This window comes from Centropristis striata, chromosome 4 (genome assembly GCF_030273125.1).
Source record: "Centropristis striata isolate RG_2023a ecotype Rhode Island chromosome 4, C.striata_1.0, whole genome shotgun sequence".
Taxonomy (NCBI): domain Eukaryota; kingdom Metazoa; phylum Chordata; class Actinopteri; order Perciformes; family Serranidae; genus Centropristis; species Centropristis striata.
In genome coordinates, this window is record NC_081520.1 from 27,805,694 (window position 1) to 27,821,616 (window position 15,923).

The window sequence follows — 15,923 nt, forward strand, 5'->3', positions numbered from 1 at the left end:
CCGCCTACCTCATGTCCCACCATGCAGGAAACACCAAATTTCCTTCACACTAGTTTACTGTACAGGCAAGCTGACAAAAAAAAAGAAACTGCAGGTAAAACAGGTGTGTGCCTTGAGGATAAGGTGGATGTGACTTATTGGCTCTAAAAGAGTATATAAAGCAGCTGGCTGGAGTGACTGCAGCAGTCTGTGCACAAGCACAGTGCTGTGAGAGCTGCTCGTGAGATTTTCTAACTTTTTCTTCAGTGAAGCAGTGTTGTTCACTGTAAAGCTCAGTAAATAATATGAAGTCACTCTTTTTCAAAATATGTCTTGGATCAAGGAATAGGTTGTTTTTTTTTCATTAAACCAAAGTTGGCAAAGAAAAAATGGTATCCCATTTTAAAGAAGGTAATTTAACTTCATCATCTTTCTCTTATTTCATTCTTGAAGGTTATGAGGATGTACGATCGTTGAGATATTTTTATTTTATGTTAACTGCAATGCTGTACATTGTTATTGTTATTGTCAACACTTCTCTGATTGTGGTGATCTGTGTGAACAGAAGCTTACATGAACCTATGTACATTTTTCTGTGCAGCTTGTTTGTAAATGAACTGTATGGTAGTACAGGGTTGTTTCCATTCCTTCTGGTTCAGATCCTCTCTGACATTCACACTGTTTCTGTTTCTTTTTGTTTCCTGCAGATTTACTGTTTGTATACTTATGCAAATATAGAATTTGGTAATTTAGCCATCATGTCTTATGACAGATACCTCGCTATCTGTTGTCCTCTGCAATATAACACACGAATGACATGTAACAAAGCAGTTATCTTTATTATTGCTGTATGGTTGTATTCTTTTGTCAATTTCCTGATTCCCTTTTCCTTAAACATCCGTTTGACACTTTGTGGAAACATCATGAACAGTTTATGTTGTCATAACTATCTTGTTGCAAAGTTGGCCTGTTCTGATATCAATGTGATTAACATTTATGGACTTTTTTCCACTGCTGTCTCATTGTTAGTCCCACTGCTTCCAATCCTTATTTCTTACAGTAAAATTCTCAAAGTGTGTTTTTTTGGCTCCAAACAGACGAGACAGAAAGCTGTCAGTACCTGCACACCTCACCTTGCTTCTCTGCTCAACTTTTCTTTTGGCTGCAGCTTTCAAATTCTTCAGAGTAGATTTGATATGAGCAGTGTACCCAGTGAGCTGCGTATTATTCTGTCTCTGTATTTTCTCATCATACCCCCATTCTTGAATCCTGTCATGTTTGGTTTGCAAATGTCAAAAATACGGAATAGATGCAAACATGTCCTCTGTTATAACATTTTGACTTGTCGCAGAAATAAAAAGACATAAAAAAGTAAACTATTCATAACATCATATCTTGAAATGTGCTGATTTTTATTTACAGTATATATGACATATATTAAAAAATATACAGTATACTTGGATACCTAAATATAACAACTTTCATTATATTTTAATTGCATATAAAAAAATACATGAGTATATAAGGCTCACTCTGGGGGGATGTTTTGAGTAGGACCAGGACATGTAGTTGGAGTGTTCCAAATTTAAACAATATGGCATCCTTGTAATGAGAGAGAAAAAAATGGGGGGGAGGGAGCAGACCAGATACTAGGAGATTAGGGTTATATCATTTGATACCAAAATACAGATAGATACAAAATGTTAAAATTGTTGTTGATGTTCTGAAGAATCAACTCGGGTCTTATTATCATTTGGGAATAAACTCTCTGGCCAGTGAAGTACTTGGGATTCGTTTTTCGTACATGAATCAGTAGTAAATCTTTTCCAATAGTGCCTGAATGTTGGAGAGACCCACATGACCTTGCATGGCAGTTAATATCTGTAAAACCTCCGAGATATCAGAGAAAGTCATGGAGGGTTACAAAAATGAATTTGCAGAATTTGGGCTTTCTAGTGTGTCCACCTGACAGGTGAAATGTGGAGGGAGTCTCAGCATCGTTTGAGGTCAGCAACAGTGACAGGAGGGATTTATTTTGATATTTGCATCATCTGATAACCTCCTGTTTAGTTGTTCTTTCTGGTTTATCAGAAAATTATAGCAGACACATGTACATGCTCTGAATGTGATAAGCCTCCATCCACTCAGAAGCCTTTACCAAACTGATGGAAAGGCTAATGTGTGGAGAAAGAAAGGATCCGCTCCCAAGTTAATGTTGTGAGTAATGTCATGTCTTGGACTTGCATGGCTTCTTCAAGGACCGGCTCATTGATCTTCATCGATGTCATTACACACAATGGCAGCAGAAAAATGGACTCAGAAGTATAAAGAAACATTTTGTTTCACATCCAGCTGGTGGGAGAACCTGAGGTCAATGAAACATTGACTTTAATTAAAATTATTTTTTCACCAGGTTCCACGAAAGTGTATGATGTTAGTTGAAAGCAAAAATGTTAAGGTCATCTAACTTTATGAACTTGTATTACATTAACACAATTGAATTGACCCAACTCGACAGAATAACTTGTAATCAACAAGTAATATTTAAGCTTACCCAATCTAATTCAGTCATGCTACATGGACATAAATAATATATTTACAGGCTTCATACTTTACATTTGTCCTTTAAACATGCATCTTTTTTTTTTTTTATCCCACGATTTTTGTAACCCATTTTATTTATCAGCCAGTTTGTCCTATTCCATGATCCTTGGTGCTACCTCGTCCCTGTCGGTCTGGGAAGAGCCCTGAACTTGCCACATGCTTCCTCCGATACATGCGGAGTTAGCAGACCGCTTGTTTTTTACAAACATGTCGTGTTTGTTTTTTAAAGCCACAACAAGAGTTCTTAACTGGTTATGAAAGTCCAAATTTTTAGATAGACAAACAAGACCTATTGGCTATTTCTGTAATTTGCCATTCTTATTGGCTGCCACTGGGTCGGAGGCAGGCAAAAGCACACAAAGCAGTTAATACGGCAGGCAGACCAGAAGACCATATGTTTACATTTTCTCAGGCAAAGTTTGGCAGTAAGTTAGTATGATACGGTGTCTAGTATGGTGCCTTTTGTCCACAGGCACCGCCAAACTAAAGTTCCTTGTGGTGGCGCCAAAAGCGCCTGGAAAAAAATACCTGGAAAACCTATGGGCGATTTTCAAATGACCCCCTAAAACCTGAGGTTTTTCTGGAAATTCAACACCTACTAAATAATAGATTTTTCAGCCTCTGTAGCAGATAAAAATGAAATTCAAAAAAGTATTTGAGAGCTTATGCCCGTGGCTTTCATACGAAGTTGAGTTTATTTGTCCAAACCTTCAATAAAGTTTTTTAAAAAATCAACAAACACAGCAAATGTTACATTTGACTGAATAAAAAATCCTATGCATAATACTAATACATGCCCATTAGCAAGATGCAAACATGATATGACCATTGGAAGAAATAGACATAGTTCTCATTAGCCTACTGTAATCAATAATCATAATAATAATAATAATAATACATTTTATATATTGCACTTTTCAGGGTACTCAACGACGCATAAAGTAATATAAGACATAAACAGTCATGATTTCTTATATCATCATCACAATTAATTAGCCTATTATTATTATTATTATTATTAATATTAATATATTAATTAATATAATATTAATATATTATTAATAATATTATTATTATCTCCAGATGGCCACAAATCTGTCTTTTCTTTGGTGAAAATATGTTGTCTAAAAACATATTCCTCATCCATAAATGCCGGTCGATTGGTTCCGAGGGATCAAAGTCCGCATCAGCAATTAAATCATCGGCGCTGTTTTCATCAGATCGCTTCCGTCACTTACTGCTGAGCTCCTCCGCTATAGTCATCTTCCTCCATGATTTCAAAGTTCTGGAAAAGTCCAATGTTGCATTGCGACACTCCCGCATGTATTCTGATCATGATTCTGATGCATTTCATTGGCCAAGAGACCGAAAATAGGTGGAAAAAAAATACAAATACTACAAAATGACATATCCGCTGTCCTGGCCTTAATGGTAGAGTGACGCAACAGCGCTCCCGGTTTTAATGGTAGAAATGCGGTAATGCTTTCCCGGCGTCAATGGGTTAAGTTGTAAGTATGAAAGATGATCTTATTCAACTTCTTCAATCTTTGCAGTTGTTTTGGGTGCAGTTTTGTTTTTCAAAAAGTCTACAAAATATCCATTTTTATTAATATTCGGCATCATAATCAATGGTTGGTTCATTCATACAGTTTGTTCTTGAGCATCTGTACCTTGGTTTTAGAGTCTACTAGCATCCAATTGAAGGAAGAGCTTCTGACATACTTCAAAGAAGGTTTTCAGTTCCTTAGGATAACTGAGGTTAAGTGCATATATTACACCCATTAAGAGTGCACATGCAGAGGTGACGTCTCCCAGTTCATGTAGAACTTCAACAGCCTCGATCTCTATTCCAACATCAGCTGGAGGAGTGGTGGCATCACCTCCCTCGACTTTGACACTGTAGGTGCCAAGGGTAAGATGCTCGAGCTCCCTCTGTCCAGCAGTACCATCAGCATCCTTTACATATGGGAAGAAAGAAAGGGTACAACCAATCTATGAAATCACAGATTTTGTAGAATTCCAAAGATTATCTTTTGCTTTAACAAAATAGCATGATTATGAAGGTATTATTGGTGAAAAAGGTTTGAGCGTCTGTAACAGTAGAATTTGTAGTTGTGTAAAGTGATTTGTATCTGTGTATGAGTTGTGTACTTGTACAGAGATTAGTATGTGTCCTTAGGACAACTCTTCAAACACAAAAATGTGTTTTTAGAGCAGTTGTTTCTTCAGGACATTTATCTCCTTAACGGGTGAAACGGATGGATTTTTAGCCACAGTGAACTATTGACCTTAGACAAATTTCAAAACCAAATTTTGAAAATTTACATAAAAATAAGCTTTCTAACCAAACTTCATATCATGTCATACAGTGAAAGTTATGGTCAAAAAATGAGTGAAAACAAAAGGGTTAAAATTACCAACCAGGTATTCTTTGAAGAGGATGTTCGGGTCTTCGCTCAGCTATGCAATAGTTGCAGGGCCCAGTGCTCGAGGCAAATGTTAAAATGTTATACTGTGGATTTTTTCTTCTTCCTCTTCCGGACACAATTTCGTCCCACTACTCGTCGACGAATTGTAAATCAAAACGTGCGGTTTGATCGGGATCGGTGTGCTATTACTTTTCTCTACAGAATATGAATTTTTCACGACGTAAGTGAGCAAAAAATTGGCGAAAAAGAACAATAATTGGATATTTTTAAACGTCTACTTCTCCGGCATAATTTCACCTAGAGACTCCATTTAAACTTTAAACAGTAGACACAAGTCTTGTGTATTGGTGTATTAATCCACGTTTCGATTGGTCATACAGTTTTTTATCAATCCCTATTTAATGACCATGATCATTTTTGGAAAAATTCTGAGATTATAATGGTTGTGTATTGCATGGAATCTTCGTGTCAGAGTGTGTGACATCATCGCTCAGAGTGGGAGAAGTGCTCTGAGATTGTCTGAAACGTTTCTCTTTCCACACTCCTCCTGGCCACAATTTACACTCTATACTCAAATTTTTTTCCAAATTTGTAGACAAGCTTGTTTTGTCTCTCACAGTGTGCTCAAAAAATCTGAGAGACATATGGAATTTAAATGGGCAGCCTCCAAGTGCAGCCATGTCTCTCTCTGCCCCTCATTGACTGTAATGCACAGATTTTCTGAGAGAAGCAGAACAGACCCGTTTTAAAATTGCACGTCTGTAAAATATTTTCTGTAGAAACACCAAAATCATATCAAAGTGTTCAGGAAGTCTTTGTGACGCTCACGGTCTTTGTTTTTTTCTGATAGGAGCTACAGTTTGGTCAGAATACGCCCAAATGTGAAATGAGCGCAGAAGAGGAAAAAACTCTTTTTCTCAATGTTTCTGTGGGTCTCTGCCTGGGTTGCCTCTGTCGTCAGAAAACCACCTGAAGTTGCCTTGGTAACCTCTGAGCCTCAGGCCAGAGCCACAGTTAATCTACTGCCGACCCCTGTCTCCCATACAAAAATATCAAGTCTCCATCAAACACAACCATGCACACCAACACACACACACACACACACACACACACACACAGGTAACTTAATGCAATTACAGTTACTCCTCCTGATGTATGCTTCACACACACACACACACACACACACACACACACACATACGTATATTTATGTGATTACAGTTACAGATACACACACTCACCTCTTTCAGATACACACACAGACACAGCATATCCCTCTTGGGACCAAAGTCCTGCTGATTTCAGTCCCTACAGAGCCACCTTTCTTCTTTCTCTTCTTTGATGAGCTGGGCAGTGTGTTGGTCAAGCTGTGGTTAGTGGTGCTCAAATTAGTTGCTTTAGGTTGGAAAAGGTGATATGACCTTTTTTGCCAACTACCTCAATATTGATATTGTGATGATATAGTGGGGATGACTATGGTGCTCCCACAAAATATTTACACAATGAGATGTTTTGATAAATAATAATCTGTAACGTATTTATAACTAGAAAATTTCCTCTGGGGACATTTTGAAAGGGACACGGGGGCTACTGCCGTTGAGTGTACACTATGATGAGATTCTTCAGAGATTTCAAACTATGCCCTTTAACCTCAAAATGTGTGTGTGTGTGTGTGTGTGTGTGTGTGTGTGTGTGTAATTAAAATCACATAAAGTTACTGTGTGTGTGTGTGTGTGTGTGTGTGTGTGTGCATGCGTGCGTGTGTTTGAAGCATGTGTATGCATGTGTGAGGAGTGTGCGTGCTTACGCGCATGTGTGTGTGTGTGTATCTGTAACTGTAATCACATCAAAGATCAAAGGCAATCAGATCAAAGCAATCAACAGAATTAACTGACACCTGCTAATATCCCGGAACATTGACAGGTGGAATTTCTGGCCTCGAACAGAAAGCATTTTTGGCAAAACCATAATACCTATCATTGATCCGACTTCACTTTGATGGTCCTGAGTTCTTCCTGAACGTCTACATATGATTTTTTTTTTTCAGAAAAATGAAAAAATAGCTTTGTTAGAGTGATCTAAAAAAACTGTTCCATCTTCCTTTTCTCCGAAATCTTCCTGCGTTTTTAATATGGGACCCAATAAGGCTGTTGGTGGTGTTGGTGGCGCATCTGTGCGTCGTACGCCCAAACTATAACTCTGACAGCTTTACCAGAGGATTGTGAGTGAGAAGACAAATTTTCCTACATTTCTATGTATAAATTATTTCTGTAGAGTGGAATTTGCGGCCTGGAGTGCAGTTTACAAATTTATTTTTTGACAATTTTTTCTCTCCCTCTACACTCTGGCGATGATGTCACACACTGTGACACGAACATTCCGTGCAATACACACCCATTATAATCTCAGAATTTCTCCAAAAATGATCATGGTCATTGAACAGGGATTGATAAAAAACTATATGACCTATCGAAACGTGGATTAATACACCAATACACAAGACTCATTGCTACGCAAGGCAATTGCTAGAGGCTCAATGGCAATTGCAAAAAGAAGTGGACTCAGTAGGCAACCCTGCCGGGTCCCACGGTGTAAATCAAAGTATTCTGAGTAATGACTATTGGTCAGAACAGAGGCTGAAGGACATTTATATAATGTTTTGATCCAGGATGAAAAGACAGAACCGAAACCAAATTTTTCAAGCGTAAAAAAAAGATAGCTCCACTCTACTCTATCAAATGCCTTCTCAGCATCCATAGAGACAAGGCACTCTGAATCCACATGTTTGGAGGAGTATAAAATGTTAAATAGCCGACGAATATTGTAAAATGAATGACGTCTTTTAATGAATCCAGTTTGATCCGGCGATATTACAGAAGGAAGGATATCTTCCAATCTGCGGGCCAAAACCTTGGCGAGAATCTTTACATCCGTGTTTAGTAGTGAAATTGGTCTATATGAAGCACAGTCTAGTGGGTCCTTGCCTTTTTCCAGCAACAAGGATATACAGGCCTGGTTAAACGAGGGGGGAAGTGCACCTGAGCTTAAGGAATCAGAGAACACTGAGCACAGGACGGGGGCTAGATCAGCAGAGAATTTTTTTTAAAAATCTGATGGAAGTCCATCTGGGCCAGGGGATTTACCTGCTTGCATTGATGATGTAGCTGCTGAAATTTCTTCCTGGGTGATAGGCGCATCAAGGTTATTTCTCAGGTCTTGAGAAAGGGACGGTAAATCAAGGTTATTAAAGAAGTTTTCCATAATATTAAAGTCTGTTGTACAATCTGAAGAGTATAAATTTGAGTAGAAGGTTCTAAACTTATCATTAATCTCTTTCTGGTCAGATGTTATAGATCCATTATCAGTCCGTACTCCAGCAATAAGTTGTTTCGCTCTCAACCCACGCAGCTGAGTAGCCAGGAGTTTGCCAGTTTTTCCACCATGCTCATACCATGCTCATGCTCCACCATGCTCATGCTCATTCCCAGATTGTTTTATTAGACATATCAGGTGTTCTGTTGATGCTTAAAAAAGTTTTAATATGTGTAGAGATGTGTGAGAGAAAGCTTTCGTCAGAAAGTAACAATGGATCTAGTCTCCAATGCTTCCTTGTATGGTCAGCATCTGGAAAAGCTAGTACCAGAACCAGGGGAGCGTGATCAGAAATAATAATACCTTCGTATTTACATGATTTAAGGTTTGAGATTCATTTATTATCTAAAAAAAAATAATCAATTCGAGTATAAGTGTGGTGGACATGGGAGAAGAAGGAATATTCTCTTCCTGTAGGATACAGGAACCGCCAGGGATCAGAAAGGCTAAAATCGTCGAGAAATGCTTTAATGTAACTGGCGGACTTGCTGAGAGTGGTAGGTTTAGGGGAGGAGCGGTCTAATACTGCATCTAAATAACAATTGAAATCTCCCCCAAGAATTAAAGAATGAGAATTTAGATCAGGGAGTTCAGAGAAAAATCTGTTGAAAAACTGTATGTCGTCAACATTAGGCGCATATACATTAGCCAAAACCACAAACTTATTGTAGAGTTTGCCTGAGACAATGATAAAACGTCCAAATTTATCTGCAGTAATGTTGGAGGGCACAAAAGGAATATTCCTGTCAACAAGGATAGCCGCACCCCTGGCTTTCCCTTTAAAGTTAGAATGGAAAAACTGTCCTGCCCAGCATTTACCTAATCGCCATTGGTCAGAATCATGCAAGTGGGTTTCCTGAAGAAAGGCTACCCCAGCCCTGAGCTTCTTTAAGTGTGAAAAAACTTTGTTTCTTTTCACTGGATGATTTAACCCCTTAACATTCCAGCTAATGAAGTTAAGATTCCCCTTCATCTAGAACACTTGCAGAAAGAAAAGAGTGAGTAGCTCCAAAGGAAGAGGGGAGTAAAAAAACAAAAACAAATTAAAAAACAAAAACAACAAACAAAAAAAAACAGACCAAACACACCCTGAACCCCAAGCTCACACAGTGCTCTGTGGAGCAAACACAGAAGGACCTCCACAGGTCTCATTCTATACATCCCCAGAATATGCTTCCTATTTAACGAGCTCCAACATACGTTTTTAACAGTTAACGCTATGACAAAAAGCTAACAAAATTGAACGACTAACACCAAATATACCCTTTGGCTTAGGCAACTATGAGCAATAACAGAGAATCACAGGTAATCATGCATACTCCCCCTGCACGCTGCACCTACAGCTGTAGTAATCTCCCCAAACCAGGACTGCTCCGGTAAAAAATGAAAATATAAAAAACAGTGTTTAAGAGACACAGATGAAATGACCAACAAAATTGTCATATAGCTGTTCATAAATTGCCTTAGCTTATAATACTCAAAATAAAATATGGGGAGGTAAACTTAAAGGCCAGCACAGCTGGATAACTCAGAAAAGAAGGCGTTAATCAAATTTTTTTTTAAAAAGCGGGGAGAAAAGCCTTTCAATTGTCCACAGTTATTTACTCACAGTTATTTACTCACAAGTTGTAGCTACATTATGGCAGATCCGTCCCACGAAGTCATCGTCGAGTATCAGGGAGAAGCTGAAGCACTCTCTCCCAGGTTATGGATGAATTTAGTGGCTTCAGTGACAGAGGCCAGCCACTTCACAGTAGAGAGGGTCGGAGTCCTCTTTTATAAAGTTCAGCCATGACTTCTTTGTATTCAGCTCGCTGCTTCAGAACATCAGCACTGTAATCCTCGTAGAAATGGAGCTTATGGCCTCGGTATTCCAGCTCACCTTGTTTGCGTGCGTCTCGCATCACCAAGTCCTTCATCTGGTATCGATGGAAACGAATGATGACGGGACACGGTCGGTCCCATGGGCCAGGTTTGGGCGCAAGGCTGCGGTGGGCTCTGTCCAGCTCCGGTGGGGAAGAGAGTATTTTCTCGCCCAAGACATCCACGAGAAGCTGAGAAAAAAAGGCGGTCGGGCGTGCGCCCTCAACGGACTCAGGCAAACCCACAATGCGAATATTCTGTCTTCTGCTGTGCCCCTCTAAATCAGAGAGTTTCGATTTCAGCCACTTGTTGTCTTTCTGCAACGCGGAGCAAGTATCTTCAAGCTGCTGCAAGTGTTGGTTAACCTCCTCCGCGTTGGACTCGAGATCAGTTATACACTGTCCTTGTCCCGCGACCACAACTTGAACCTTGTCTAGCTTGGCTTCCAGACTTGCAAACGATGACTTGAAGTCAGCGGCTAACGAAGCCCTGTGCCTCTCGAGCAGATCCGAGATATTTTCCGACGATATGCTAGCAGCACTGCTAGCGAAAACTGCGGAGTCCTCAGCTGCAATGTCTTTCTTGCTTTGTTTCCCAGATCTTGACATAATTACTGCCGTAGTATCGATGTTATTCGTAATTAAACTCAGTCGCTCGACGTTATAATGAGAAAAGTAGGGTTCAAAATGGTAAATAAAAAAGTTAGTAGCGGGAGCTAGAGAGCTGCACGCCTACTCCATGCTCAACCAGACCGGAAGTCTCTGGTGCATGTTTGACATGTTCTTTTGTTCGTCCTTGGATCAAAGACTAAACTCACCGGACAGAACCTGCTTTGTCTGAAAATCACTGAGACGCCCTGTGCAAAATCGACAAACCTACTCTCCTGAAAAACTTTCCACAACGCCAGCAATCCCATGTGCACCCAGATTATCTGCAGCTACACATTGTACTGTGCCTTTAATATTTTTTCCAATCTTTGGGACAAACATCCCATGCTCTTCCAAGACAACCAGATCACGCAAAAGAGGTTCAAGGACTTTTCCATATCCGTATTCCTTGATGTAGTTACTTTTACACAGTACTGCCAAGTAGATGGATGACAAAGAGGAGTGCTGGCCTGGGGGTAGGTTGCTCAAAATCCAGTACATAGCACAAAATTTGTGCTTCTTTCTAGAAGTCCCCAGAGGGTTGCACACCTCAAACTCGTCAATATAAAGGGTCACACTTATTCCCCTGGAGGAACTAATTTTGTTTAAAAAACTCTCCATCCTGAAATGACTTGTATTCTTGTTGTGCAGTTTCATTTTGGTGAGCACTGTAGTTTTTTTACTACATCATCAATTATACCATCTTTGCTAAGGAGCTGCTGCAGTGACTGCAATAATGGTAAATATTGGTAGGTATGGTTGTGCTCCTTATCCAAAACAAATTCAACTGGTTTATATACTTGAAACTTGTCTTTAAAGTCAGCTTAAAAGCACTGGCAAGTGGGCCCTGATCTCCAATTGCTTTTGTCAAGGGATTAAAAAGAGAGAGGGCAGAGGCCAATTCTTCAGTTTCTATTGCATCAAGGTCAAGATTATGCTTAGTACAAAAATCTGAAACAAAAATGGCATTTAATATAGTCTGTGATGCAGAACTCATTAGGAAGTGCAAATCCTGCAAAAGCTCATCGACTGCATTAATGGGAACATGGAGTATGTTTTCCAGCTTAAGCAACACTGCTGCAAGTTTCTCTTCTATTATCTTCTCAACATTTTCTGAGACATCTCTCTGAATACTAGACTGCACTTCAAGCTGGGCTTCTTCTGACTCTTCATTGTCTCCATGTTAACATGAAACACTTGAGCTTTCAAAACTCTCTTTCTGCAACGAGTCTGGGTTTAAAGTCACTGTAAGAATAACCAAGGTGTTTTCTATTTTTATGTGATTTAAATGTCCCATAAATATTTGTCCTAAATGTACAACCCTTGAAAATGCAGGGGACTGTTTCATTGGCTTTGAGATGCAAATTTATATGAGTGAAATACTCCTCTTCAGAGACAACTTCAGAGAACCCACAAACATGACAGCTCAATGGGGGCGATGTCAATGTTTGCCGTGATGTTTCTCTACTATGGACTCTACACAAATGTGACCTGAGCACATTCCAAGACTTAGATGTACATGGACAACTAATATATGGGCAAGGATATGGGTTCCTGCGCCCATAATGTGAATGTTTTAACCTGTAATGTTTAAGTAACTGGCCTCCAAATGAGGTCGTTGAACTGCAACCTTTACACTGCCACATTTAAATCTGGGAGGGGAAGGGGATGGGGCAAAACAAAAAAAACACATAGGTATTGGTAAAGGAAACTCAACTTGTAAAACAGCAAGCTCAGCAGTGTCGTCAACACCACATCAATCAGTTAAGAAACAGCTATCACACCCGGGATCCGGATATATAGGACATATATAGCCCCTTTCAAATGTCCCGCTATATTGCCGGAAAGATCTGTGCCAGCTTTTCACCATAGGGCGTAGTGATCCTGCAAAGGCATGATGTTCCTGCCTTTTCACAGTGCAGTTTGACGTCGTGGAACAAGGTGGGAGGATAGTGGGAGCAGCAGCAGTGCTATGCAGTGGCACTGTGCTAACAGGCTAACAGTTAGCACTGTAGCAGTACAGTGTGTATGTGCTGCTACAGTATGTGTTCACTTAGCGATCTCCATTTGTTTACAACAAGCACTCTGTGCACAGTTAGCGACAGCGGCCGCAGTTGTTGTGCTGCATCTGACACGATGACTGTTGGACCAAGTGGGAGGTGTGTTAGACGTCACGCGCAACGTCAAGAATCCCGCTTACAGATGTCACGGACCGATAACCGACCATCACCGACAACTAAAGCCTCGACTGGTAATAAGTATGAGGGCCATTGTGGTGAGCTAGATGCTAACTTTGGCTAGCAGTTAGCATCCGCTGCTAACACTATGATGGCCCTCATACTTGTTACAACATAACGGAGGCTCCAGTTGTTGGTGACGCCGGCCGGGTCTCCAGCACTTGCCTAAAGCTACTGGTGCTTTATTTCAGTGCTAACTTATCGTGCTAACTCTTGGTCCTCGGGTAACCTTTTTCACAATAAAAGCCCCCCACTAGTTTGCCGATGGAAAACTTTTAATATGAAGCTTGGTGGGATAACAGCAGACCGACCTAACATTAACGTAGTGCAGCAAACGCAAAAACACAAGAAGAAGAAATATAGAACGAGTGATGTACCACAAATATACACTTAAATCATGCTCAATAATAGGTTACAACAGTAACAGACTTTGATATGGATGAAACATGTCCTCCTACCTCTCTCGAACCGTTGGCAACTTCACCGCCAAGAACAAGGATTGAAGCTGGTGAGTTTGCGCATGTGCAGTCTGAAGCATTTTAATCTTCTTCTTACTGCCACCTTCTGGATGTAAGAAGTATTTCAACCATAATTCACTTAAATTAAATTATTTTTGATTAACCAATGCATACTTATTTTGTACACATAACGAAAGACACAATTACATGGACTTTATTAGAAAAAATATTTTAACTTAAAGACATGTATTTTAAGTAAACTGAAAACATAAAATTAATATACAGTACACAACCCACCTCATTCACTTTTTTGAGTGCAGAACACCCTGCAGAGATTATATATCTCGTCTGACCTGGGAACACCTCTAAGTCCAGGAAGAGCTGGAAAGTTTTTTTCAATGAAAATGAGAATCACAATGTAAAAATGAATCCCCCCAAGCGTTCTGATGGCTCACTGGTGGAGCACATATCACTGAGGCTGAGTTTTTGTCGCAGCAGCTCCGGATTGAGGTGAATCTAAAATACCTTACTTTACCTGCTGCCCCCGAAAAACCTTCATTTACTAAAATGTATTGTTTTCTGTCACTTTCATACTGCTACTTGTGCAATAATTTGTAGTATTTCTCTTTCAGTCTGTTTATTTTTAAGTTTATAGATGTGGCTATTTCAAATACTTTTATACATGTATACATATATCCACATATATATACTTTTCCTTTCTATTGTTGTTGGAGTAACTGGAGTGAACCAAATTTTCTGATTCTGAACCTAGTCCCGCATAAGTGGAGGAAAATGGATGGATGGATTGTGTCATAATGACATGAAGCTGGTTCAGGCATCAAGCTGACAAAATGAAAAAAATCATTGAAACTGCCAGTCAAACAGGTGTATGCCCTGAGGAAAGGGTGGATGTTAGATCTATTGGATCTAAAAGAGTATATAAAGCAGCTGACCCAGTTGACTACAGCAGTCTGTGCACAGGCACAGAACTGTGAGAACTACTTGTGAGACTTTTTGTTCAGTGAAGCAGTGTTGTAGAGTGTAAAGCTCCAGAAATAATACAAAGTCACTGTTAAAATATGTCTTGTATCAAGGAATAATTCATTTTTTTTTATTAAAGCAAAGTTTTATGGATAATGGCGTCCCATTTTCAAGAAGGTAATTCAACTTCATCATCTTTGTCTTACTTCATTCTTGAAGGTTATGAGGGTGTTGGATCATTGAGATATTTTTATTTTCTGATAACTGCAGTGTTGTACTTTGTTATTGTGATTGTCAACACTTCTCTGATTGTTGTTATCTGTGTGAACAGAAGCTTACATGAACCTATGTACATTTTTCTGTGCAGCCTGTTTGTAAATGAACTGTATGGTAGTACAGGGTTGTTTCCATTCCTTCTGGTTCAGATCCTCTCTGACATTCACACTGTTTCTGTTTCTTTTTGTTTCCTGCAGATTTACTGTTTGTATACTTGTGTAAACATAGAATTTTGTAACTTAGCCGTCATGTCTTATGACAGATATCTTGCTATCTGTTGTCCTCTGCAATATAACACACGTATGACATTTAACAAAGCAGTTATCTTTATTATTGTTGTATGGTTGTACTCTTTTGTGAAAGTCCTAATTACTTTATCCCTAAACATCGGTTTGACATTTTGCGGAAACAACATAAACAGTTTGTATTGTCATAACTACCTTGTTGCAAAGTTGGCCTGTTCTGACCCCAAAGTCAATAATATATATGGACTGTTTAGTACTGTTATCATCTTAGTCCCCCTGCTTCCAATCCTTTTCTCCTACATGAAGATTCTCAGAGTGTGTTTTTCTGGCTCCAAACAGACGAGACAGAAAGCTGTCAGCACCTGCACACCTCACCTTGCTTCTCTGCTCAACTTTTCTTTTGGCTGCAGCTTTGTAACCATTCAGAGTAGATTTGATATGAGCAGTGTACCCAGTGAGCTGCATATCATTCTGTCTCTGTATTTTTACATCATACAGCCACTTTTGAGTCCTGTCATGTTTGGATTTCAAATGTCGAAAATACGGAACATATGTAAACATGTTCTTGGTTACAAAATGTTGACTTGTCGAAAAAATAAAATATTGACGAAATAAATAGTTGTCAGTAAGTGTCAGTAGGTTGATAACATCACATCTTGAAATGTGCTGAATAAAAACACAACTATATATATTATATATATATTAATTGATATGAACTTTGTTGATACAGTTTTCAGCAAAACTCTTTGCTTGACAATATCAAATTATTATCCTGCTAAAATTCAACCATATCATTGGAACAAGTTCCTTGTCATTGTGAGTAAACTGTATTG

At 39.2% G+C, this 15,923-nt stretch overlaps 2 protein-coding genes across 2 annotated transcripts; both read left to right on the top strand.

Moving 5' to 3' along the window:
* Nucleotides 1-368: 368 nt before the first annotated feature.
* LOC131970712 (olfactory receptor 52D1-like) lies at nt 369-1,346 on the top strand. Its single transcript, XM_059332134.1, has one exon. It carries the CDS (start codon nt 369-371, stop codon nt 1,344-1,346), a length of 978 nt encoding a protein of 325 aa, XP_059188117.1.
* Nucleotides 1,347-14,724: 13,378 nt separating this feature from the next.
* Nucleotides 14,725-15,705, top strand: LOC131970713 (olfactory receptor 2A14-like). The gene has a single exon (XM_059332135.1). It carries the CDS (start codon nt 14,725-14,727, stop codon nt 15,703-15,705), a length of 981 nt encoding a protein of 326 aa, XP_059188118.1.
* Nucleotides 15,706-15,923: the final 218 nt, after the last annotated feature.

What these genes read in the sequence shown, in the direction of transcription:
- LOC131970712 (XM_059332134.1), top strand. Translation starts at nt 369, where the DNA reads ATGGTATCCCATTTTAAAGAAGGTAATTTAACTTCATCATCTTTCTCT.
- LOC131970713 (XM_059332135.1), top strand. Translation starts at nt 14,725, where the DNA reads ATGGCGTCCCATTTTCAAGAAGGTAATTCAACTTCATCATCTTTGTCT.